The sequence below is a fragment of the Bufo bufo genome, chromosome 5, assembly GCF_905171765.1.
Source record: "Bufo bufo chromosome 5, aBufBuf1.1, whole genome shotgun sequence".
NCBI lineage: Eukaryota > Metazoa > Chordata > Amphibia > Anura > Bufonidae > Bufo > Bufo bufo.
This window is the reverse complement of record NC_053393.1, coordinates 438,871,933-438,899,691: the sequence shown is the minus strand read 5'-3', so window position 1 is coordinate 438,899,691 and position 27,759 is coordinate 438,871,933. Positions and strand designations below refer to the sequence as shown.

Below are 27,759 nucleotides of genomic sequence, written 5' to 3'. Positions count from 1 at the left end.
GCGGCGATACCTAATACAAACAATTTTAGTATCTCCGTAGTCTGAGAGCCATCTTTCTTTTATTTTTTGGGCTATTGTCTTAAAGCGGACCTTTCACCCATTATGACAATGTGAACTAAGTATACAGACATGGAGAGCGGTGCCCGGGGATCTCACTGCACTTACTATTATCCCTGGGCGCCGCTCCGTTCTCCCGCTATGCCCTCCGGTATCTTCGTTCACAAAGTTATGGTAGGCGGAGTCTGCCCTTGTTCTGCTGTAGCACTGGCCAATCGCATTGCAGAGCTCACAGCCTGGGAGAAAAGAACCTCCCAGGCTGTGACTCCGCCTACCATAACTTAGTGACTGAAATCGCCGCCTACCATAACTTAGTGAGCGAAGATACCGGAGGGCATAGCGGGAGAATGGAGCGGCGCCCAGGGATAATAGTAAGTGCAGTGAGATCCCCGGGCACCGCTCTCCATGTCTGTATACTTAGTTCACATTGTCATAATGGGTGAAAGGTCCTCTTTAAGTAGGGTATAATTTTTGCGGAATGAGATGACCGTTTGATTGGCACTATTTTGGGGTGCACATGACTTTTTGATCGCTTGCTATTACACTTATTGTGATGTAAGGTTTTTTACGGTGTTGGGTCATGTGGTATTTTTATATAGCATGTTGTTACGGACACGGTGATACCTAATATGTAAACTTTTTTACCAAAAAATTGCTTTTTTTACACCGTTTTTATTTTTTACGGTTTTCACCTCAGGGGTTAGGTCGTGTGATATTTTTTTAGAGCAGGTCGTTACGGACGTGGCAATACCTAATATGTATACTTTTTTATTTATGTAAGTTTTACACAATGATATCATTTTTGAAACAAAAAAAAAATCATGTTTTTAGTGTCTCCATAGTCTGAGAGCCATAGTTTTTTTCAGTTTTCGGGCAATTGTCTTAGGTAGGATATCATTTTTGCGGGATGAGATGATGGTTTGAGTGCAATTATTTCGGGGTGCATATGACTTTTTGATCGCTTGCCATTACACTTTTTGTGATGTAAGGTGACAAAAAATGCATTGTGACAATTTTTTTTACGGTGTTGGGTCATGTGGTATTTTTATATAGCAGGTTGTTACGGACACGGTGATACCTAATATGTAAACTTTTTTTTATTTTTTTTACATTTATCACAATAAAAGCATTTTTGAAACAAAAAAAATCAAGTTTTAGTGTCTCCATAGTCTGAGAGTCATTGTTTTTTTTGGGGCGATTGTCTTAGGTAGGAGCTAATTTTTTGCGGGATGAAGTGACGGTTAGATTGGTACGATTTTGGAGGCATATGCCTTTTTGATCGCTTGGTGTTGCACATTTAGTGATGTAAGATGACAAAAAAATGTTTTTTTTAGCACAGTTTTTATTCTATTTTTTTGACGGTGTTCACCTGAGGGGTTAGGTCATGTGATATTTTTATAGATCTGGTCGATATGGACACGGCGATACCTAATATGTCTACTTTTCTTTTTTCAAATTATTTTTTTTTTTACTTTATTTTGGGAAAAGGACACTTTTTTTTTTTTTACTTGAAACTTAAAATTTTTCTGTAAAACTTAATTTGTTTTACTTTTTTTTTACACTTTATTTTTTGTACCACTCTGGAACTTCAACTTTTTGGGGTCTGATCCTCTTTACAATGCATCACAATACTTCTGTATTGTGATGCATTGGCGATAAGTGTATTACACACTGTAATACACTTACAGCCTGCTTGCCTGTGAGATCCAGGGGGCTGGATCTCACAGGCTCTCCTGGAAGGCAGCCACGATGCGTCACAGCAGCGCGGGGACCTGATGGCCACCCCACACCCGGCATGATCCTGCACGTGCTGAGGTCAGCGCTGACCGCGGCCGTGCAGGGGTTAAAGAGTAACTAAACTTTTATGCAACCAGGGGCAGATTGGCCGGAGACTTTACAGGGAAATTTCACAGTGGGCCGGTGCCCAAGGGGCCACCCAAGCCCTCCTCTCTGCCGCTGGCCAGGTACATAATGAGCTCCCAGGGGTAATTAACCCTGTGAGAATCAGAAACTCATATACCACACCAGCAACCTCACATGCACTCTGAATTTAACTTCTGTGGCCCACATCTCACCTCCTAAACCCCCTGCTCCATATCTTAATCAGAGACAGCTGGAGGACAGAAAATGGCATCTAATGATGGCCACAACAGAGGGACAGCTATTGGGGCAATATATTGTGCTGCTCTGTGGTATAAGTATATGTCTTCTGTCAATTTGGGCCCCCTTACAACATGGGGCCACTTTTAGGTTTTTTCCATGGCCACTTCAAGTTCCCAGTCAGTCCCTCTACGCAACGTTATTTAAAAATGTCCAAAATGTCCTAAAAATATTTTTATATAGATTATTTACTCTATTAATAGACTTTTTAATAAAGAAATTGACACCCACCAAGTCCTACAAATTATCTACTGCGCTTTAATTTCACTATTTTCGCACATCGCTGATTTCTCAGCGTTGCACAGAGACTCTGCACTGCACCAATAGGGCCACAGTGAACGGTGTGCAGGCAGGAGTACTCATCACAGCGCCTATCTATACCTCCTGAGCTTGGCTAAGGGCTGGAATAGCACATGGGTACCATATAACAATGTGCTATATCAGGGTTAGCCAAGCAGAGTGGGCTCGTGCCTGTGCCCACTAACCTTGGCTAACCTAAAACCTAAGTTAAGCGGGGAAAGGCAGGAGCATGGTACCCATGTGCTATGCCAGCATTTAGCCAAGCTCAGGGGGCACAGTTCACTGCGGCCCTATTGCTATAATGAAGAGTCTGTACTCCGTTTACCGCAGAAATCAGAGGGGTGAAAATATGGAATTTAAAGCGCTGTAGAAAATACTACTTTGGGTGTCAATTTTCTTTATTAAAAAGGCAAAATCTATTAAAGTATAAAATGATTTTAGGGCACTTGGGACATTTTTAGCTACTCTTACATAAAGTGTTTTTTTTAAATTAAATATTGAGTTTCTTTCTGATGGGGTATTACCATTAAATAGATGGGGTTTATTAAGTGGTAAAACACTAAGTAAAACTGACTTTGAGGGTAAGTGTAGTGGCTAGTGCCAGGCAGCTGCTGACAGGGCAAATAAAATCATGAAATCCATTAATGAACATGAAAATATATACAGTTTTTGGCACTTGTATGAGAAAGACAAAACTAAGCTGGATTACTATGTCAATACAGAGATCAGTAAAATGGTTGTTTCATTCACCTAGATCTCTGTCTATGACAAACGGACATCAAAGGGGTTTCAGCAGAGCAGGGGATATGATAGACCAGAGTAAAAAAGAAATAGCAGGCCACGAGAGGAATGAGCCTCACTAGCACCACCCTTAATGCTAGCATGCGGGCATCAGGAGTGATGCGGGGGAGAGGGATAAGAATAAGCTATATGAGGTGCCCAGACATTTTGGGGGGCATTATATGTGTTTGGATAACCGCTTTAAATTTTACCATGGTACCTCAACCCTCTACAAAGTAAGAGCATTAATATTTCACATTAGCAAAAAATAAACAAATCTTACATATTATGTTGAAAAGCAAATACAGTCCTGATCAAAAGTTTAAGACCACTTGAAAAATGGCAAAAAATCATATTTAGCATGGCTGGATCTTAACAAGGTTCCAAGTAGAGCTTCAACATGCAACAAGAAGAAATGGGAGTGAGACAAAACATTTTTTGAGCATTCAATTTAATGAAAACAACGAATAAACTGAAACAGGCTGTTTTTCAGCTGATCAAAAGTTTAGGACCACACCTCCAAAAAAAAACTAAACCCCCCCAAAACAGAAATCCAACTTCCAAACATGAACTCAGTAATGAGTAGCTCCGCTGTTATTGTTTATCACTTCAAAAATTTGTTTCGGCATGCTTGATGCAAGTGTTTCCATGAGGTGAGTGGGAACATTTCTCCAAGTGGTGAAGACGGCCGCACGAAGGCCATCTACTGTCTGGAACTGTTATCCATTTTTGTAAACTTCTCTTGCCATCCATCCCCAAAGGTTCTCAATTGGATTTAGATCAGGGGAACACGCAGGATGGGCCAAAAGAGTGATGTTATTCTCCTGGAAGAAGTCCCTTGTCCTGCGGGCATTGTGTACTATAGCGTTGTCCTGCTGAAAAACCCAGTCGTTACCACATAGACGAGGGCCCTCAGTCATGAGGAATGCTCTCTGCAACATCTCGACATAGCCAGCGGCCTGCACTTCCTGAAGCTCCATTGTTCCACTGAAGGAAAAAGCACTCCAGACCATTATGGCACCCCCTCCACTGTGGCACGTAGAAAACATCTCAGGTGGGATCTGCTTGTCATGCCAGTAATGTTGGAAACCATCAGGACTATCAAGGTTACATTTTTTCTCATCAGAGAATAAAGAATTTTCCACCTTTGAATGTCCCATGTTTGGTGCTCTCTTGCAAAGTCCAAACGAGCAGTTCTGTGGCGTTCAAGGAGACCAGGTCTTTGAAGACGTTTTTTGTTTTTGAAGCCCTTTAGTCTCAGATGCCGTCTGATGGTTATGGGGCTGCAGTTAGTACCAGTAAGGGCCTTAATTTGGGTCGAGGATCGTCCAGTGTCTTGACAGACAGCCAATTGGATCCTCCAGCTCAGTGATGATGAAATTTTTTGGGGTCTTCCACTTGACTTTTTTGTTCCATAACCCTCAGGATCATTTAAGAAATTCCAAATGACTGTCTTACTGCGTCCCACCTCAGCAGCGATGGCGCGCTGTGAGAGACCCTGCTTATGCAGTTCAACAACCCGACCACGTTCAAAAGGGGAGAGTTTTTTTGCCTTTGCCATCACATCGTGTGACTACCTGACAGAAAATGACAATGAATCCACATCTTTGCACAGATTTGGCCTTTTAAAGGCATGTGGTCCTAAAATTTGGATCAGCTGAAAAACAGCCTGTTTCAGTTTAATCGTTATTTTCAATTAAGTGAATGCCCAAAAAATGTTTTGTCTCACTCTCATTTCTTCTTGTTGCATGTTGAAGCTCTACTTGGAACCTTGTTAAGATCCAACAATGTAAAATATGATTTTTTGCCATTTTTCAAGTAGTCTTAAACTTTTGATCAGGACTGTATCTCCAATGTCAAAGCCTGTCCATAAAAGCAATCAGAATGTCTTGGGAGACACATTAAAATAATGTGTCCCCGTAATATAAGGTTAAGAGAGTAACAGATTTCCCACTTTACATGGCTACTACAGTATGTGATTCTCGCTTGTGAATATTTTATGCATGTAATAAAAGTTACATCCTCGTGTAGTGAAGCATATTGTCCATGCATTACATACCATTATAAAAGTCACATGTAGGTGGTAAGAAGTCTGTGCTCTCATATTTAACTATTGTTTGCCCATACCAAAAAGTAAAAAAGACAGAGCGTACACACGCAATAGCTGCTGCAATTTTGCCTGTTTGGCAGGGCCGGTTCTAGACAAAGTGTGACCCTGGGAAAAATTTTAAGTGGGGCCCCAAAAGAAATATTGCACAGACAACACATTCACACATAGCCTGTCTGCACTGATTGCGGATTACACATGTTTTTTCCACGCAGATTCTCGTGCAGAGAAACTGCAGTGTAATACCGTACCAGCAAGGTGTATAAGATTATCTTTAGGATAGGTCATCAATATCAGATCAGCTGGCGTCTTTCTCCCAGGACACCTGCCGATCAACTGTATATCAGTCACATGGCCTAGTTGCAGTTCAGTCCCACTCAAGTGAAAGGAGATGAGCTGCAATACCAAGCATCGCTGCTGTCTAATGTACGGCGCTGTGCTTGGTAAACTATAAAGTGACCGCTGTGCTCACCGGAGCTCTGGTAATCGCCGTCACCTCTTCAAACAGCTGATCAGCAGGGGGGTCAGGAGTCAGATCCCCACTGATCTGATACTGATGACCTATCCTGAGGATAGAACATCCATATCAAATTCCCAGGTAAACCTTTTAACTGAGAAAAACAAGAAGCAGGTTGGAAAGACAAACAAATATAGCCTTTAAAGTGTACCGGTAACCCTCCTTTAAAAACACTTTCTACATGTCATAGTGACCACATACCTCTTACATCCAGGGACATCTCCTGTCATGTAGACCTTCTCTTTCCTCTTCTCCTGTGTCTGTCCCAGACCACCGTGACAAATTATTTCGGTCGCATCTCGTCTCTACAGAGTTTGTAACACAGACACGTTAGATTTCTAATTTTTCCATCAACCTTCCCATCCTAGTGTCCCCCACAGTGTCATCCTGCTGCCACTCCCAATACTGTGCCTGTTGTGCTCCCCAATGTCCCAGGTACTATCCTGCTGAAAAAATAGTGACCCTAATATACATAATTGGGGTCATTTATCAAACTGGTGTAAATTAGAACTACATTTCAAAAAGAGCTTTCAAAAATGAAAGGTGAGATATGATTGGTTGCTATGGGCAACTAAGCCAGTTCTACTTTTCACCAGTTTGATAAATTACCCCAATTATGTCTATTAGGGTCACTATTTTTTTTTAGAATTGTGCCTACAATGCCTCCCCAATAGCAAGGCCCCCCACGCTGCCCCAATATAGCAATCCCCCCATAATAATTTGCCCCCCTCACACAGTAATTTCCCACACATAGTAATTTCCCCCACACTGCCCCCCATAGTAATTTGCCCCCCCACACAGTAATTTCCCCCACATAGTAATTTCCACCACACTGCGCCCACACCGTAGTTTACCCCACACTGTCCCCACACTGTAGTTTACCCCACACTGCCCCCACACCATAGTTTACCCCACACAGTAATTAACACCACACAGTAGTTTCCCCCACACTGCCCCCACACAGTAATTTACTCCACACTGCCCCCACACAGTAATTTACTCCACACTGCCCCCACACAGTAATTTACTCCACACTGCCCCCACACAGTAATTTACTCCACACTGCCCCCACACAGTAATTTACTCCACACTGCCCCCACACATTAGTTTCCCCCACACTGCCCCCATACAGTAGTTTACCCCACATTGCCCCATCCCATAATAATTTGCCCCCACATAGTAATCCCTCCCATAATAATCTGCCCCCGCAATGTAATTCCACCATAATATTTTTCCCCCACATAGTAATTTGCCCCCATACTGCAATTTCCCCCCGATGTACTGTCTCTTCACATGTCCTCCTGTGCCCCCCCCATGTCCCTCAAAGCTGGCACATAAAACAAAACAAAAAAAAAAAAAAAGCTAAAAGCTAAATACTCACCTATGTCCAGGCCCGCAATGGCAGGCGCGCACACTACATCCCGGCACAGGAGCCTGATGACGTGATCACGCACGCCTGCGCTGGGATTTCACTACAGCATAGGCCTCAGGCCTACTAGGCCTGAAGCCTATTGCGGTGATCGGCGGTGGGGCAGGGAACTATGCGCTCCCGTGCCCTGCCGCAGTATGTGGGCGTTCGGGTCGGCGCTGGGCCCGGGGCTGCCGACCCAAACGTCATCTGCCATTGACTGGAAGGGGGCCCCTTTGGTGACAGGGGCCCAGGGCATCTGCCCAGTTTCCCCCCCCTAACGCCGGCCCTGCTCTTTGGTGCACGTTTCTTAGTAACAAGAGATATAAATTATTCTTAATTACCCTAAAACACTACTACAGGTACATCACGATGATCCAGCAAGCTTTTTAGTGGATATAATGCAGCCTGGATGTCAAGTGTCACTTGTCAAGTGCTGTAAACAAATTACATTGAACAAGGATAAGTTTAACTTCTAAGGAAGCTGAATACAATATCGCTTTATATAGGACAACACGGCAGAGGAAAGATAACGTGTCATCTGAGATCATTTTATTGGACACCATAGCTTGGAATCACTGGACACTTGGGATCCCAGAAAAATGAGACACACACATGGGGTCGGAGAACAGCAGCACTATCACTTATGGGATCTCAGAACAATGATATCATGACTTATGTGATTTCAGGGCAATGACACTGTGACTATAGGGCCTCACGTGAATGGCACTGTGACTCATGAGATTACAGAACAATAGCCCCGTGACTTGTTGTAACTCAGAACAATGAGACTGACACACGGTAATGGCACTGTGACTTATTGGATCCTAGAACAATGGCAGTGTGACATATGGGATCACAGATCACTGGCATTATGACATACAGAATGCCAGAAAAATGGTACTATGAGTTATGAGAAAGGTGGTGATCACAGACGCAATCTGATGAACAAAGAAACATTTTGGATGTTGTTCTGTGTTCCCAATAGGATGCAAAGAAATATTTTCAAAAATTTAATTTTGCAATATTACAGGATTGGTTAAGCTGTACCTGCATGACATGAAGTTTTTAACTAATCTGTGAAGTGTTGTTACTGGTATTTGTGTAATGTGAATGGGTTAGAGTGTCGGGGCCAGAATGCTTCAATGGTGGGTGATTACTCTTGATTGCGTTCTGCTCTAAACACACGACCAGTGATGCCTGGCCTATATTACTCTTCACTTCGATAAGGCAGTCTCTATAAGGAGAGCTAGCACCCCGAAATCCTGACAGGCCTCTTTGCCCGTTAAGCCACTACTCTCTGCTGTGCACTGATGAGGAGCAATCATCTCGAAACAGCTGTCTGCAGATGAGATGCTGGCGTAATTATTATCCAAGTCAGGTTTCAAGACCAAAGGTCAAACGTTGACTTATAGGATAGCTACCTTACCTCTGGGGGCATTAGAGGCAGAGCTTCCTAAGAGCTCATTTGCATCCCTTCTTCCCAGAATTCCAGAGGAGGGTTGCCTGGCCTTTAAGACTCTTCATGCCGATAAGACACTCGCCATAAGGAGATATAGCATCATCTGAATTAGTTACATCTTATTTGATTACAAATAATTAGCAGTGCCCACAACACGGACACACCGACTTATAAACCACCATTTGTACGTTAACGTTATGACTCTAATTCATGAACTAAAATGCATCCAGCAATTTTATTACGTTTTCACAGTTGATTATTTCAACACTTCACATGGCATACATCAGCAAAAAGGAGCAGTCATGTTTAATGCACCTGACCTTGTGAAATAAGAACAGACGTCACCCAGCGGTCCAAGACATTAAGGGAATTTTATAAAGGATTTTCGTTAGGATTTCAGACAGAACAAGCCATAATGTTTTTAAAATGGTTCCTAACAAGAAACCAAATGTATATACCGGTAATCTCATGTAGAATTGTATATGTAATTTCAACATTGCAGTTTATTGCCATTGAAGGCAGTGATGGAAATGCCATGAAATGCTTGTGCTACAGCATGCCACAGTTAAGACTAGTATCTGTAGTACTGTTGTAAAACAAGTACACACTTCAGCCGGTATTACACAGTCCAATGTGGCAGACGATTGTCGGGAGGGAAGCGTTCCTGTTTGCTAGCAGAGGAGGACGCTGCTATTGGGTCGTTCCAAAAATTTGTCCAAAGTTTGCATGCTTTATAAATCAAATGTATTTTCACATTAGTTCTGCCCTATAAAGCTACAAAACCTAATTTACTCAGGGCCCGAGGAAATTCAGGAAAAAGCTAGTATTAATGTCTGTGCAATATTGGAGCTTTAAAATGTAACTGTCATTTATTTTTGTTTTTCTAATGTGTAGGGATAGTGATATGGAATGTTTTTGTAATATACTTTATTTAGTGAATTTGTACATTCCTATGAGAAAAATCGCTCTGAAGTTGCCCCTTAGAAGCACTCTCTAAATCAGCATTGCTAAGGAAATGGCCATCTTCACACTTCAACACACCGGTATGCTACCCTCAACAGGTCCGACTGGGTTGAAGGGGTATTTAAATAGCTATATGAAGTTGGACAACATCTTTATTGGTAAATTTCTCCACAAATTATCTTTTGACATTTCATATAACGTCATGTACTTCCAGTGACAGAAAGTGTGTAGGCGATTACAGAGCTAAGTGTTGTCATGAGCTATGCTCAGAATCTCACTTTTAGGCCTCACTGAGCCTATACACCAATTTACAGAGCCTTCCATCAGATTTACTGAATAGTCCACCTTAGGCCTCTTGCACACGACCGCAAAAAACTAGATCCGCAAAAAATACGGATGACGTCCGTGTGCATTTTTTTTTTTTGCGGAACGGAACAGCTGGCCCCTGATAGAACAGGACTATCTTTGTCCGTTTTGCAGACAATAATAGGACATGATCTATCTTTGAACGGAAATACGGAAACGGAAGGCATACGGAGTACCTTCCGTTTTCTTTGCGGACCCATTGAAATGAATGGTTCCGTATACAGTCCGTATACGGAACGCAAAAAACGGAGCGTAAACGGTAAAAAAAACATTTGTGTGCAAGAGACCTTACACGCATGAGTCTGATGGAACATACCAATTACTTTTTTCTGTCAGATTTGTACAAAATTCAACACAACAAAAGAATTCTGTATGTGTCCATATGATATCAGTGGGGTACAGTGGGGTTCGATAGAGGCTCACGCACCCTTTATGGAAGCCCTACTATGGCTCCTGACAAAACAAAACATAATAAGGCTATGTGTACAATCACTTAGGGTTATAAAGAAGCCCATAGTTTGCAAATACATGGAAATCACAGAAGTGTAAAACACTACTGATTGTAATATCTGTGAATTAAGGGGGTTGTCCGGTTAAGAAAAAACTTTTTTGTTTTCATATATCCTATTGGGGAATTCTGAGTTGATATAGGGAGTCCTCCTTTTGGGGATCCTTATTTCTTGGCCAGGTTGGAGAGTGGTTATACAGACAGTCTCTCGCTCTGGAGGACCAGTCCTGTCCTGCAATACACAGAAAATCCACTGATGGACAATGCTTACTTTCCCCTGTGGTGGCGTTGCAGGAAAATTGAACACTTACTTTCCCCACAGATTACAGCTGATCGTTTTGTTAGCTGCTTATTTCCAAGGGATCATTTTAATAAGAAAGGATTGCCCAAAGCAGAGAACCCCTTTAAGGAAAATGTTACAACTGTTTGCCTCCGTTAGATGCACCTTTGTCCCATATAGGACAGTGAAACACTTAATTTGCAGACTGCGCAATCATCTGGCTTTTGGTTACCTCATGGCTGCATTTTGCCCACATAACAGCCACCATGTGGGACATCAGTGTTAGGCCTCATGCACACGAACGTTGTTTGATTCAATTTTTGCCTCTGCTTCCCTGGCCACAAAGCAGGCGATGGGGGGCCATGGCTGAACTATTGCACCAGGGCCCATGAACCTTTAGCTATGACCCAGGGTATGAATCTATATTAAAACCTACCCAGAACCCTATGGGTCATTCCTTTACCTCTGTGTACCTCCAATTTTACACAAAGGTGATTTTCTGAGAATAAATAGTGTCATGCTCTCATAGAAGTATGGTTTCTCGGTGTAGAACATGGTATCTCATGAAGTGCCTATAGTTCTGCAATATGGAATTGTCGGGGCTTTGTGTGTCACCATTCAGGTCAGATCACAAGACACTCTTGTGTGGTGAATCAACAGCTAAAGGAAGCAATTCCAGCACCAGCATTATATTAGGGAATGGCTTTTTAAGCAAGTACAAATAAATCAGGATCACATCAGGAAATCCTGTCTCTTAGTAATGGCACATTTTGAATCTTCTCAACAGAATATAAAAGTAAAAATATTTTTGATGTTACTAAATCTATTTTCTCGCACGTTTGAGTTATAACAAGGCAGATAATCACCATGTGTCTAAATGCCTGAAATGTTATGTCTATACAGCAATCTGTCCTGATTAGTACAAGATCAATTTGTATTTCTTTACCTGCAAATCAGGGAAGGCACTTAAAGACTGATACATGCAATAATCCCTGCAGGCTGAAAGTGAAACAAACCTCTCCACTGTAAAGTAAGCCTATCATTGCCATTTTTACACTTCATAATGGAAGATGACATCTTCTCGAAGCATCGCAGAGCAGGGGTGTAATTAGAATTGGCTTTGCCCCATAGCAACATTTTTAATGGACCCACCAGGTAATTTGGGGTCACAATGCGCTAATGGGGTAACAGAGGTCATGGAAGCCCCCTCCCTCCGTCTTACCACCGGGATGCTACAGTCCATATATTAAATGCTTACTTACATCTAAGCATTACACGCAGAGTGCTGCTGTATCTCTACAGCTGACCAACCGTGTCGCAAGAGTATATTGCGCTGATATATATTGCAGTGTAATACAGTATTACACAGGATTTAATAGTTTATATCTACAGTGTGGTGTAATACAGTATAGTTTGTAATATGTACAGTGTTCACATCAGGAATGTGATGTCCAATTGGCATGTATGCTGGGAATGCTCCTGGCATACATGCTTAAAGGGGTTCTCCAGGAATTAAAAAAAATGAAAATACTTAAATATTATTTTTATAATTAATATATTCACAAATACCTTTCATTACTTAGAATGGCTTGTTTTGTCTAGGGAGCAATCATTAGGAGAAATAAAATGTCCGCCGTCCTATCAGTACACACAAAACCTGTCCTAGTTACACAGGAGGACAAGTTATTTCACCACAATGAGCCATAGTGCTGCCTTCTCCTCCTCTCTGCTCTGCTTGTCAGGAATCATGATCCTGAATACAGGTGAATCTCTGTGGGAATGGAGAAGTTGAAAAGATACAAGAGGAGGGTGAGGTGTGGCTAATGAGCGGCAACACTTGTTTCCAATCTCCATTACCACAGCAACACATTACCACAGTCTGTCCTGTCTGTACTTCATGTCTCCTTGTGAACTAAATTCCCCAGAGATTCAGCTAAAGTTCATATCATCTATATTTAGGATCATAATCCATGACAAGTAGAGAGGAGGATGAGGAAGCTCTTTACCTCAGTGTTGTAAAGTAACTTGTCCTCATGTGTGATCAGGACAAGTTTTGTGTCAACTAATAGGACAGCGGCCATTTTGTTTCCTCCGATGAATGCTCCCCAGACAAAACAAGCCATTATAACTAATAAAAAAGGTATTTGAGAATATATTTATAATAAAGTAATATTTAAGTATTTTCATTTTCTTAATTCCCGGAGAACCCTTTTAACAAGTCCATAGGGCTATATTAGGGCAATTTCACACGAGTGCGGGAAATACACTCCATGTGAGTGATGTATTTCCCAGATTGAAGACTGCTATTGTGATAGGAATTCACAGCATTATAATGCTGTGTGTTCTTGCCCGACATCTACTGAACTGTACTGATGGCATTATGTGGCTCTTAGCCAGACGGAGGTAAAAAAAAAAAAGGTAATTGTGGCCTCTGTCTGACTGGTGTATGTTAGTATACTACATAAAAACAGTAAGAAATAGTGGAATTACCGCACTATTCCATACAGTGGCATATTAACGGACTGTAAACTTTGTTACAATGGAACCCTATGAGTGACAGATGCCATTGTAGGACATCTATCAGAGGCATACATTTCTGTATGCCTCTGTTATCAGATTTGTGCCTATGAAATTGGCTGCCCTGTTACATGTGCAATTGGCAGCTGAAGGCATCTGTGCTGGTCTCATGTTCATATGTGCCTGCATTTCTGAGAAAAATTTGGTTTTATTATATGCAAATAACTCTCTAGGAGCAATGGGGGTGTTGCTGTTACACCTCGAGCCTCTGCTGTCTCTGCCACACCCTCTGCACTTTGATTGACAGGGCCAGGAAGTGTAAATGACATCACACATGGCCCTGTCATCATTTTTCTCAGCAATGCAGCCACTTATGGACATGGGATCAACAAAGATGCCTTCGGCTGCCAAGTGCACATGAACGGGTCAGCCAGTTTCATGGATACAAATCTGCTGACAGATGCCATTTAATGTATATATCCCAGGATATATAATAAACTGAGACTAGAAATATGATATTAACTGCGTAATACAGTATGGTGTTACATGTACAGTAATATAGTGTTACATATCTATAGTATGTCCTGCTCTCTTTACTGATAGCACAGAGAGTTCAGCCAGTGTACAGCACATAGAAACTGATCTGCTGAAGAACAGCCACCAGTCTGGGCCATGGGTACTGCCTTCAACTTTTCATGGAGATCCCAGACAGCAGGTGAGGAGTAATCTCTGGCTGTGTGGTGATGCGGGCAGTTTTTTGGCTCATGCCATGCCACCGCCTCTGCTCTATCTTTCAGCCCAGGTCCGCTAAGGACAAGATGCAGTTGCCACTGGAAGCAATGAAACACCTCCTAGTTACGCTCTCCTGCAGTAGTTTTGGCTGTAGTCTCAGGAATACTAGTTAAGACCTACAAAATGTACTTGGCCAGACTCGGCCAAGGCCACACTGAGAGCCCGGGCCCAGTTGCAGCCACAATGGCTTCTGTAGCGGTAGTTCCACCAGTGTCACGGAGTACCATCACCACAAATCCCTCTTGAGCACATTTTCTCAAAGCACATTTTCTATTTAATGATGAATTATGGTCTCTCTAATTCTTTTTAAAATCTCACCGAATCTTAACCAGTAGCAAAAAGGTTACCATAAAATAAAGCTTTACTGTTTTGTTATTCAGTTGCTCAACTAACCAAGCCAGAAGGTCAAACCATGCGTTTTATTATCATTTTTTACCTCCTTGTTTGAATCATGCCTTTGTATGGCTCCATCTTAAAACGGACATAATTGAACTTCTGAATAACTCAAGAAAAATCTTTTTAAATCCTTTTTTTTACCGAACTGAGATACATGATTACCTCAACCATTGTAAAATAGGCATGCACTGAATTATTCCTAAGAGGTATTGAAGGAACAAAAAGGCAAAGGAGAACAAGACATGCTTTTGTCCATCACAGTTCTGTCATGTAAGACTGATTTTCCATCTTTGCTGAGGAAGAAACTATTTAGCCTTGAACTAGTTGGCTTAAGAGATCAAAACCCTTGTCAAAATTAAGCACTGCACTGTGGCCCGCCAAACGCAATTACCCTGAAAATATGAATTATGTTCTTTAGAAATTGAGTTAATAGGGTAGACTTATTATGGCCTTCTCCACGTGGATCAATCACAAGTATCAATCAAAATATTCTGCAAGGTTAGGACCAAAGGGAAAAAAAAGGTTTACCCAGCAAAATAATATCCAGTGAAATGTTTAGCTTTTCCAAAAGTTATCAGTATGGACATGGGGCTTATACTCATGCTCGTATCTTTATGTACTATAATACAGCTCCGTAGATGTGACTACTGTACATGCATATGCCTTTACTAGAACATGGGGATCATGATCATTTGTAAGATGAATTCCATCTAAAGCCACCATGAAAATGTCATAGTCTAGCTCTATATGGGAGAAAAACTCTGTAAACACAAAGGGGGAATTTATCATAAGGGGAATATTTGAAGTCATATTTGCTTGAGTGTGTGTTGGAGTATTTTGTGCCACACTTATCAAATGTCACAGGTTGTTTGATAAATTTGGCTTGTCCTTAAGGCCTCTTGCACATGGCACTCCGTCGTGCTTCTGTGGGGTTCTGCGCCTCCGTTCCGCACCCCAGCTCCAGATGGCGGACCCATTCAAGTGAATGGGTCCGTATCCGTGATGCAGGGTGCACACAGCCGGTGCACACATATTGCGGACCCGCTGTTTGTAGGCCGCAATACAGGCCACAGTCGCAAAATTTTTGTGCAATCAAGTGCAAAAAAGTCACAAAAGCCCTATTTTGCAACTTTTTGATGCCAGAATTCTGGAGTGAAGGTATAATAAATCAGGGTCAAAGTTTGACAAAAACTATATGGCTCAGTATTAAATGATGAGTACAAGGTCTGTACTCTGCCGTAATGCTATCTACCAGCCTTTATGAGGCTCTATGAGGGAAATGTATCCAGAATTGTGTGAGGAAAAAATTGCGGATTTAAATTTTAGCATATGCACACCATATTTATACAAGAATTTGCAACTTTTTGTGTTGTTACCTGCTCTTGCCACTTTTATAAAGTGGGTGGAAAAGCAGGCCCAGTTAGCTATGTTAAAGACAATCTACAGTCATGTGAAAAAATTAGGACACCCTTTGAAAGCATGTGGTTTTTTGTAACATTTTTAATAAATGGTTATTTCATCTCCGTTTCAACAATACAGAGAGATTAAAGTAATCCAACTAAACAAAGAAAACTGAAGAAAAGTCTTTTCAAGATCTTCTGTAAATGTCATTCTACAAAAATGCCTATTCTAACTGAGGAAAAAGATAGGACACCCTCACATGTATTCCCTCTTAAATTGGCTCAGATCTCACACAGGTATATCACACCAGGTGCACATAATTAGTAGATCGTTACTCTGCATGTTGAATGAGGCTTGCCCTATTTAAACCTCAGACATTTAGTTTGGTGTGCTCCTGACTGTTGAAGTGAGAGTGAGCACCATGGTGAGAGCAAAAGAGCTGTCAGAGGACTTCAGAAAAAAGATTGTAGCAGCCTATGAGTCTGGGAAGGGATTTAAAAAGATCTCAAAAGATTTTGAAATCAGCCATTCCACTGTCCGGAAGATAGTCTACAAGTGGAGGGCTTTCAAAACAACTGCCAACATGCCCAGGACTGGTCGCCCCAGCAAGTTCACCCCAAGAGCAGACCGCAAGATGCTAAAAGAGGTATCCAAAAACCCTAAAGTGTCATCTCGAGAACTACAGCAGGCTCTGGCTACTGTTGATGTAGAAGTACATGCCTCTACAATCAGAAAGAGACTGTACAAGTTTAACTTGCATGGGAGGTGTGCAAGGAGGAAACCTTTGCTTTCCAAGAGAAACATCGAGGCCAGACTGACATTTGCCAGCGATAAAGTTGACAAAGACCAGGACTTCTGGAATAATGTTCTTTGGACAAATGAGTCCAAAATTGAATTATTTGGACACAACAGCAGAGGACATGTTTGGCGTAAACCAAACACAGCATTCCAAGAAAAGAACCTCATACCAACTGTGAAGCATGGAGGTGGAAGTGTCATGGTTTGGGGCTGCTTTGCTGCAGCAGGACCTGGTCAGCTCACCATCATAGAATCCACGATGAATTCTACTGTGTATCAGAAGGTGCTTGAAGAACATGTGAGACCATCAGTTAGAAAATTAAAGCTGAAGCGGAACTGGACCATGCAACATGACAATGACCCAAAACATACTAGTAAATCAACCAAAGATTGGCTGAAAAAGAAGAAATGGAGAGTCCTGGAATGGCCAAGTCAAAGTCCAGAGTTGAATCCCATTGAGATGCTGTGGGGTGACTTGAAAAGGGCTGTACGTGCAAGAAACCCCTCAAACATCTCACAGCTGAAAAAGTTCTGCATTGAGGAGTGGGGTAAAATTTCCTCAGACCGATGTCGAAGACTGGTAGATGGCTACAAGAACCGTCTCACTGCAGTTATTTCAGCCAAAGGAGGTAACACTCGCTATTAGGGGCAAGGGTGTCCTATCTTTTTCCTCAGTTAGAATAGGCATTTTTGTAGAATGACATTTACAGAAGATCTTGAAAAGACTTTTCTTCAGTTTTCTTTGTTTAGTTGGATTACTTTAATCTCTCTGTATTGTTGAAACGGAGATGAAATAACCATTTATTAAAAATGTTACAAAAAACCACATGCTTTCAAAGGGTGTCCTAATTTTTTCACATGACTGTATTAACAGTTTTGACCATGCTAAATTTTTAACAGTACTAAATAGGGGTTGGAGAGTGCAGGTCAAACATACTTTTTGTGAAACTTTTATCATCAGTAGCGGTGAAAGTATGGACCTTTATTCTGCCAGATTGTCCGTCTGCTGCAATAGAGGGTGAGCCTCACTGTCAACTGCTCTCTGCACTGTGCTGCTTTATAGACCCTATTCTCTGCTCTCAGTGACAAACCTAGTGGTCATCCTGGTTAGATGACCACTATGGTGGTGCTTTTTTCTATAGTGTGCAAGCATGGCCACTGATGGTGGATTGCAGGGTCGTCGTAACCATGGAAACGAGCAGTGTATGGTTATGTGATATGGTGGAAAAATGAATCCAGCCAGCAAAGGAAGCAGTATGGACAATCACAATACATTAGCAAATGCATCGTATTAACTTAGTCTACATGAAAAATGCCATTTGCTGATGTGAGACAACCCCTTTAAGAGTGTTTATGAGCTGTCAGGAGTTCAGAAATAAGGGCTACAGATCAGAGTAGCTTCCTGATGGATTCAGTGTGAGGCAGAGAGCAATAGTCTGTAGATGTTGTAAAAACTGAAAGCTGTAGAGGAAAAACTGGTGAACATTTTTAATAAAGACCAATTGAGAATATATATATATATATACTTGGCCCAAAATGAATACAAAGAAATAAAATAAAAATTCCCCAAAAGGTGTCCATAGCCTTTAAAGGGCCAATAAATATAAACTAACAAAACCATAAGATTATTGTTTTAAGCCGAGTTAATTCCCATAAAATTACAATTTTCTGAGTAGCTCCGTGCACACTGGATTCCACTTGCGCAGCAGTTTTAAGTGGAATAAGAGCTGGCTGTAATGAGAACATCCCTCCAGAAAGATAACAATGCAAATATTCAGTTCGGTTTTTAAAGCTTCTGAAAGTCTTGCATATAGTTATAACTGTAAATGTAACTACCTCCTATATAATTTATGGGTACTACAGCAACAGTACCCTTCAACTTAGCTGCTGTTTTGGTGGCACTACGGCTGGTACTTTGAAGGCAATGGCTGGTTTTATATATAACCATTATGAGCACTACTACAGTATATGTGAATTATGACTGGCACTATTTTATGTGTGTGAGAACTATTTGCGATATTTTGTAATCGCTTGAATTGATACTTTTACATATATGATATTTTTGGTAGTTTTTATATATTGTAGTAGGTGGACTGGCTGGTTATTAATGGTGAATAGGGCAGAATGGATAAACTACCAATTAGGCATGGGAAAAGTAGGAGGCCATATCTTTATACAAGCTAGGAGAATGGCATACCACACAGTGTTGCTACTTCAAGATCTTACAGGATAGGATGCAATCCTGTTCTTGGTAAATAAATATACAGCTCCCATGCAGAGCGAGTGTACACAGAGCTGTAAGCAAAGAGTATAAGAAATGGAAATATTCTTTGAAAGAATATTTTCCAACATCTTAGGCTACTTTCACACTTGCGTTCAGGGTTCCGCTTGTGAGTTCCGTTTGAAGGCTCTCACAAGTGGCCCCGAACGCATCCGTCCAGCCCCAATGGATTCTGAGTGGATGCGGATCCGCTCAGAATGCATAAGTTTGGCTCCGCTTGGCCTCCGTTCCGCTCAGCAGGCGGACACCCGAACGCAGCTTGCAGCGTTCGGGTGTCCGCCTGGCCGTGCGGAGCCAAACGGATCCATCCAGACTTACAATGTAAGTCAATGGGGACGGATCCGTTTGAAGTTGACACAATATGGTGCAATTTCAAACGGATCCGTCCCCCATTGACTTTCAATGTAAAGTCTGGACGGATCCATCTGACTAACTTTCACACTTAGATTTTTTTCTGAAATATAATGCAGACGGATCCGTTCTGAACGGATACCATCGTTTGCATTATAGGAGCAGATCCGTCTGTGCAGACACCAGACGGATCCTCTCCGAACGCAAGTGTCAAAGTAGCCTTATCTTATGACCATTGAAAGCACTCAATCAGGTGGCCCATAATACTGGGCTGTGAATGGTCATAGTAACAATTCAAGGTTATGGATACCTTTGAACTGGAAAATATGATTTTTACACACGGTAGTGGTTACTCTGGGGAAAAAACAAGTTATGCTAAGGCCTATTGCACATGACCGTATGGCTTTTTCAGTATTTTGCGGTCCGCAAAAAATACGGATGACGTCCGTGTGCATTCCGTTTTTTGCGGAACGGAACAGCTGGCCCCTGATAGAACAGTACTATCCTTGTCCGTTATGCGGACAATAATAGGACATGTTCTATCTTTAAACGGAACGGAGAAACTAAATACGGAAACGGAAGGCATACGGAATACCTTCCGTTTTTTTTTTGCAGATTCATTTAAATGAATGGTTCCGTATACGGACTTTATTACGGAACGCAAAAAATGGAACGGAAACAAAAAAAAAAACCTTTGTGTGCATGAGGCCTAAGTGTCTTCATTCCTTCATTTATTTTCAAAGCCCCTGATATTTACAGTAGTTTACAACCTGCTCCTAGTTTAAGACTTTTCTCATGTGGTCGCATCCCTCCCAGAAATACATGCTGGATGGGAGGTCTGTGTGTCCTTGATCTCAACTCTACAAATTGTCTTGTCTGTGCTTTCCTCCCTATCTACATCCTGTGTGATCTGCCCCGTTTGGATACTTTCCCTATTTTCAGTCACACTCTGAACTGCCATGTACAAGCTTCTCCCCATCCCTGCTGCTACCTCTAACACCGATTGAACAGAACGGGAGAGCAGAGGACTTTCAGAAAAAGAAGCAGATTCAGTAACAACAGCATCTAGATGAAGGACTTGCACAAACTTTGCATAAAAAAGTAGGAAATATTTAAGACTATTTAGGAAGTTGCTTAATTTTGTATTTAGGAAGCAAATGAACAATGAAAAAGCAGTGCAAAGGTGGCCATAGCGTTACGTCAATCATATTAAACAACAGTCACCTCGATAATTGAAGCCTTGCTACCAGTGATCGTAAATATTGTACACCATCCACATGCTTATTAATTACTACTTACGGTATGCAACAATTTGAATTATATTTAATTATATCGATTTGACCAGGTTAAGAATTAACTTGTCATCCATAGCATGTATGTAAACAGCAATATATATAATGATGCACTGTGGTAAGGATGTGCCTAGCCTTATTGGGATTCTGGCCAGTGCACATTCGGCATAGATGGTGTATTCTACCTGTAGGTGAACTGACTTCAACAGAAAGTGTGGGAGCAAGGAAAATAGAGATTCCACTTGGACAGAAAACTATGTCCATGCACAGCCCAACCATGTGTAGCAATTTAGGGTCATGTTTACAAGTCCCGATTGTTGGCCAGAATATCGGGGAGAAACATTCATATGAACGCTCAGGTGGGACAGTCATTTGTGCAAGGAACTCATTATCATTTCTGGGCAGCAGATCGTGCTGTCTAAACAGCACTCTGCTGTCTGGAACCAATGCAGATGTATGATGACGAGCAATTGTAGTAGGGATCACTCATTCTCATACTGTGGAGGTGATTGCCGCATGTAAATGGAGCGCTTCACCCTGGCTGAACGAGCAGCCAGTTGTCGGAAATTAACGCTTCCTTCACGATAATTGGCGGCTCCTCGGAGTGTGTAAACCCACCTTAATGAATTAAATTTGAACTGAGGTGCTACTTACCCTTTTTACCAAATCTGGTATCATTTTTTGGTCTGGTTGTTGGTCAGAAGACATACAAGGTTCAACTTCCAAGCAATATTCTTCAGTATTCTGTTCACAAATTGAGTTTCTGAGAAGAGCAAGACAAGCTGCATAAGAAACTGATCTCAAGTGGGTATTGTTAAACAAGATTAAAGTTCACATATTTTCTTTCTTACAGAGATATTGCCATTTTTTTCCCCAGTTGTTGCGGAGGCCATTTTCGCAAAAATAACAGAAAGAGCATATTGGTTGTTACTTTTGAATTATCTCGGCATCTGATGGTAAGTTGCCACTTTGTTATTGGCAGAGCAAGCTGACAAAATGTCATAGTTGCTGAGAAGCGAATTCAAAAGTGACAACTAATATGTCTGCACTTCCTATTGTCACTGTTTTAAACACAAACGCCACAAGAAATTGAAAAAAATTATATTAACATCTTTTTAAATTAAAAAAACATTTTTTTTAAATAAAAAACAATTACTGAACATTTAATTATCACTTTTTCTTTTTTACAAATATTTTGGCATTTTAGCTTATTTGGAATACGAGATTCAGGAAGGACCATATTCACATAAACATTTATTTTTTCATGAAATGTTTAGTTGGTTTTTAGGTGCCAGTTTCATTTCCCCATAAAACTAATCCAGCTTAAAGCTCCACTTTGCTTTCAGATTTCAACCTTGAATTTCCCTCTAATTTTCTTTATTAATCAGGCATAATTGTTTATGTTCTTGCTGGGAACAAGGTACATCACCAGTTATATATTAGAATAAAGAAAAGCAATTATGCGGCATAAAGAAAGCAGAAAGAATGAAGTTAAGGATAAACAAAAGAACCCAACACAATGAATATCTCTAGTGAGTCTGTTTTTAATCATGGAAGATTACGTTCTTCCATAATCGCATTATTTGTCTTTGTATGGAGCCTAACAGGAGACTACAGCGCAGGTTACATAACTATGTCCTGCTGAGTCTTCACATTAAACGAAAGAATAATTTTCTATTCATTATGCTTTGGGCAACTCCATACAGTGCACATTAACCAGAGCCATGCTTGGGGCTCTTCCTGGGGCTCTAATGACCACTTAGGAGAGTTAACTACTACAGAGAAATTCACGCAGCAACCTAATCATAGATATTTCTAATGTATATGTTCACCTATAAACAACATATACACATCACTGAATACAGATAATTTAGGAAGTATCACTTAAAATCATGCTGCTGAAGAGGTCCAAAAATGTCCAAAAAGGCTCCGATAACACCACACAGCAGCAAGCGACTTTTCGAGCCCATGGGATCATTCAGCAAGTAAGTAAAAGTATGCCATCTCCCATGACAACTTAGTCCCTGCATTATACTTCTACTGGCTTGATAAAGGACCCCTCAGGCTCAAAACATTGCTTTTTGCTACATGATGTCATTGATGACTTAAAGGGAATCTGTCACGAGGAGCGGACTGGGAACTTAAAGTGGCCCTGGAAATAGCCTAAAAGTGGCCCCCATGTTGTAGGCTGGTTCAAATTGAAAGAAGGCAGGGCAACACAAAAAGATGGGTCCTTATTTCTAATATTTAAGGACTGTATATTGACAAGGACTGTTCCACAGGTTTGGCGCTTATCAAATGTGGTGCCAATATTCGAAAAGGGGTCAAAAGCAGAGCCCGGAAACTATAGGCCGGTAAGTTTAACATCTGTCGGGGGTAAACTGTTTTAAGATTTTTTAACCCCTTAAGGACCGGGCTCATTTTCACCTTAAGGACCAGGCCATTTTTTGGAAATCTGACCAGTGTCACTTTAAGTGCTAATAACTTTAAAACGCTTTGACTTATCCAGGCCATTCTGAGATTGTTTTTTCGTCACATATTGTACTTCATGACACTGGTAAAATGAAGTCAAAAAAATTATTTTTTTTGCACAAAAAAATACCTAATTTACCAAAAATTTGGAAAAATTTGCAAATTTCAAAGTTTCAGTTTCTCTACTTCTGTAATACATAGTAATACCCCAAAAAATTGTGATGACTTTACATTCCCCATATGTCTACTTCATGTGTGAATTGTTTTGGGAATGATATTTTATTTTTTGGGGATGTTATAAGGCTTAGAAGTTTAGAAGCAAATCTTGAAATTTTTCAGAAATTTACAAAAACTAAATTTTTAGGGACCAGTTCAGGTCTGAAGTCGATTTGCGAGGCTTACATAATAGAAACCACCCAAAAATGACCCCATCTAAGAAACTACACCCCTCAAGGTATTCAAAACTGATTTTGCATACATTATTAACCCTTTAGGTGTTGCACAAGAGTTATTGGCAAATGGGGAGGAAATTTGAGAATTAAATTTTTTTGTCTAATTTTTCATTTTAACCCATTTTTTCCACTAACAAAGCAAGGGTTAACAGCCAAACAAGATTGTATCTTTATTGCCCTGACTCTGCCGTTTACAGAAACACCCAATATGTGGCCGTAAACTACTGTACGGCCACACAGCGGGGCGTAGAGGGAAAGGTGCGCCGTACGGTTTTTGGAAGGCTGATTTTTATGGACTGGTTTTTTGACACCATGTCCCATTTGAAGCCCCCTGATGCACCCCTAGAGGAGAAACTCCCTAAAAGTGACCCCATCTAAGAAACTACACCCCTCAAGGTATTCAAAACTGATTTTACATACGTCGTTAACCCTTTAGGTGTTGCACAAGAGTTATTGGCAAATGGGGATGAAATTTGAGAATTTCATTTTTTTGCCTAATTTTCAATTTTAACCCATTTTTTCCACTAACAAAGCAAGGGTTAACAGCCAAACAAGACTGTATCTTTATTGCCCTGACTCTGCTGTTTACAGAAACACCCCATATGTGGCCGTAAACTACTGTACGGGCACACAGTAGGGCGTAGAGTGAAAGGTGCGCCGTTTGGTTTTTGGAAGGCTGATTTTGCTGGACTGTTTTTTTGACACCATGTCCCATTTGAAGCCCCCCTGATGCACCCCTAGAGTAGAAACTCCATAAAAGTGACCCCATCTAAGAAACTACACCCCTCAAGGTATTCAAAACTGATTTTACAAACGTTGTTAACCCTTTAGGTGTTGCACAAGATTTAATGGAAAATAGAGACACAATTTCAAAATTTCAAATTTTTGGCAGATTTTCCATTTTAATATTTTTTTTCCAGTTACAAAGCAAGGGTTAACAGCCAAACAAAACTCATTATTTATGGCCCTGATTCTGTAGTTTACAGAAACACCCCATATGTGGTCGTAAACAGCTGTACAGGCAAACGGCAGGGCGCAGAAGGAAAGGAATGCCATACGGTTTTTGGAAGGCAGATTTTGCTGGACTGGTTTTTTTGACACCATGTCCCATTTGAAGCCCCCCTGATGCACCCCTAGAGTGGAAACTCCAAAAAAGTGACTCCATTTTAGAAACTACGGGATAGGGTGGCAGTTTTGTTGGTACTAGTTTAGGGTACATATGATTTTTGGTTGCTCTATATTACACTTTTTGTGCAGCAAGGTAACAAGAAATAGCTTTTTTGGCACGTTTTTTTTTTTTGTTATTTACAACATTCATCTGACAGGTTAGATCATGGGGTAATTTTATAGAGCAGGTTGTCACGGACGCGGCGATACCTAATATGTATACATTTTTTTTTTATTTATGTAAGTTTTATACAATAACTTCATTTTTAAAACCAAAAAAATGTTTTAGTGTCTCCATAGTCTAAGAGCCATAGTTTTTTCAGTTTTTGGGCGATTATCTTGAGTAGGGTCTCATTTTTTGCGGGATGAGATGACTGTTTGATTGGCACTATTTTGGGGTGCATATGACTTTTTGATCGCTTGCTATTACACTTTTTGTGACGTAAGATGGCAAAAAATGGCTTTTTTTACACTGTTTTTATTTTTTTACGGTGGTCATCTGAGGGGTTAGGTCATGTGATATTTTTATAGAGCCGGTCGATACGGACGCGGCGATACCTAATATGTATATATTTTTTTTATTTATGTAAGTTTTAAACAATGATTTTATTTTTGAAACAAAAAAAAATCATGTTTTAGTGTTTCCATAGTCTAAGAGCCATAGTTTTTTCAGCTTTTGGGCGATTATCTTGAGTAGGGTCTCATTTTTTGCGGGATGAGATGACGGTTTGATTGGTACTATTTTGGCGTACATGCGACTTTTTTGATCACTTTTATTACCTTTTTTGGGAAGTAAGGTGGGCAAAATTTCAATTTTCTCATAGTTTTTATTTTTTTATTTTTATGGTGTTCACCGTGCGGGGAAAGTAACATGACCATTTTATAGATCAGGTCGTTACGGACGCGGCGATACCTAATATGTGTAGTTTATTTTATTTTTTTAATTTTTATTCAGTGATAAATGTTTTTTTTTTATCTTAACTTTTTTCACTTTTTTTTACATTTTTTTGACCCAGACCCGCTTGGTTCTTGAAGATCCAGTGGGTCTGATGTCTGTATAATACAGTACAGTACAATATATATTGTTCTGTACTGTATTTTACTTACACTGAACAGATCTATGCTTTCAGCATAGATCTGTTCAGCACCATGGACAGCAGGACGCCTGAGCAGGCGTCCTGTTGCCATGGGAACCCTCCCCGTCTGCTCAGAACTTCGCAGACGGGGAAGGGTAAGCACGGGGCTAAGGGGGGCTCCCTGGGGGCTCTCTCCCTCTCCATCGGGGGGCTGCAAAGGCACAGCAGCCCCCCGATGGAGAGGGAGGGAGCTCCCTGACCGATGACAGATAACTTTTTCCATACAGCGGTCCGTACGGACCGCGGTATGGAAAGGGTTAAACGGCTGACATCTGCACAGATGTCAGCCATTTATACCAGGGTGCCAGCAATGTGCTGGCACCCTGGTATAACCACTAGAAGCCAACGATCGTTCATGGGGAGGCGGGCGGGGGATCGCCGGTATGTCCTTGGTCCTTAAGGACTCGGGAAATAGGGCGTACCGGTACGTCCTATGTCCTTAAGGGGTTAAGAGATGCTATCGTGGAGTACTTCAATGAAAATAAGCGTATAACACCATATCAGCATGGCTTCATGAGGGTTCAGTTAGGTCAAACTAATTTAATCAGTTTCAATGAGGAGGTAAGTTCTAGACTTGACAGCGGCGAATCAATGGATGTCGTATATCTTGACTTCTTCAAAGTATATAATACTGTGCCACATAAATTTTTTTCCAGTCCAAGCATTCTCATTTTATATACTAATTTGTAGTATATAAAATGAGAATGCTTGGACTGGGAAAAAATTTCTGTATGTGGGTAAGTAACTGGCTCCATAATAGAAAACAGAGGGTGGTTATTAATGGTACATACTCAGATTGGGTCACTGTCACTACACTGCGTGCAGAATTATTAGGCAAATTAGTATTTTAACCACATGCATGTTGTCTTACTCCAAGCTGTATAGGCTGGAAAGCCTACTACCAATTAAGCATATTAGGTGATGTGCATCTCTGTAATGAGAAGGGGTGTGGTCTAATGACATCAACACCCTATATTAGGTGTGCATAATTATTAGGCAACTTCCTTTCCTTTGGCAAAATGGGTCAAAAGAAGGACTTGACAGGCTCAGAAAAGTCAAAAATAGTGAGATATCTTGCAGAGGGATGCAGCACTCTTAAAATTGCAAAGCTTCTGAAGCGTGATCATCGAACAATCAAGCGTTTCATTCAAAATAGTCAACAGGGTCGCAAGAAGCGTGTGGAAAAACCAAGGCGCAAAATAACTGCCCATGAACTGAGAAAAGTCAAGTGTGCAGCTGCCAAGATGCCACTTGCCACCAGTTTGGCCATATTTCAGAGCTGCAACTTCACTGGAGTGCCCAAAAGCACAAGGTGTGCAATACTCAGAGACATGGCCAAGGTAAAAAAGGCTGAAAGACGACCACCACTGAACAAGACACACAAGCTGAAACGTCAAGACTGATTTTTCTAAGGTTTTATGGACTGATGAAATGAGAGTGAGTCTTGATGGGCCCGTGGCTGGATTGGTAAAGGGCAGAGAGCTCCAGTCCGACTCAGACGCCAGCAAGGTGGAGGCGGAGTACTGGTTTGGGCTGGTATCATCAAAGATGAGCTTGTGGGGCCTTTTCGGGTTGAGGATGGAGTCAAGCTCAACTCCCAGTCGTACTGCCAGTTTCTGGAAGACACCTTCTTCAAGCAGTGGTACAGGAAGAAGTCTGCATCCTTCAAGAAAAACATGATTTTCATGCAGGACAATGCTCCATCACACGCGTCCAAGTACTCCACAGCGTGGCTGGCAAGAAAGGGTATAAAAGAAGAAAATCTAATGACATGGCCTCCTTGTTCACCTGATCTG

General features: G+C 41.1%; 1 protein-coding gene across 1 annotated transcript in view; it reads right to left on the bottom strand.

Moving 5' to 3' along the window:
* RFTN1 (raftlin, lipid raft linker 1) overlaps positions 1 to 27,759 on the bottom strand; it is a 376,685-nt gene that overhangs the window by 127,995 nt on the left and 220,931 nt on the right. Inside the window, exon 4 of the mRNA XM_040433534.1 lies at positions 21,391 to 21,499. Within this exon, the coding sequence (XP_040289468.1) occupies positions 21,391 to 21,499 (109 nt within the window). The remainder of the gene's footprint in view (positions 1 to 21,390; positions 21,500 to 27,759) is intronic.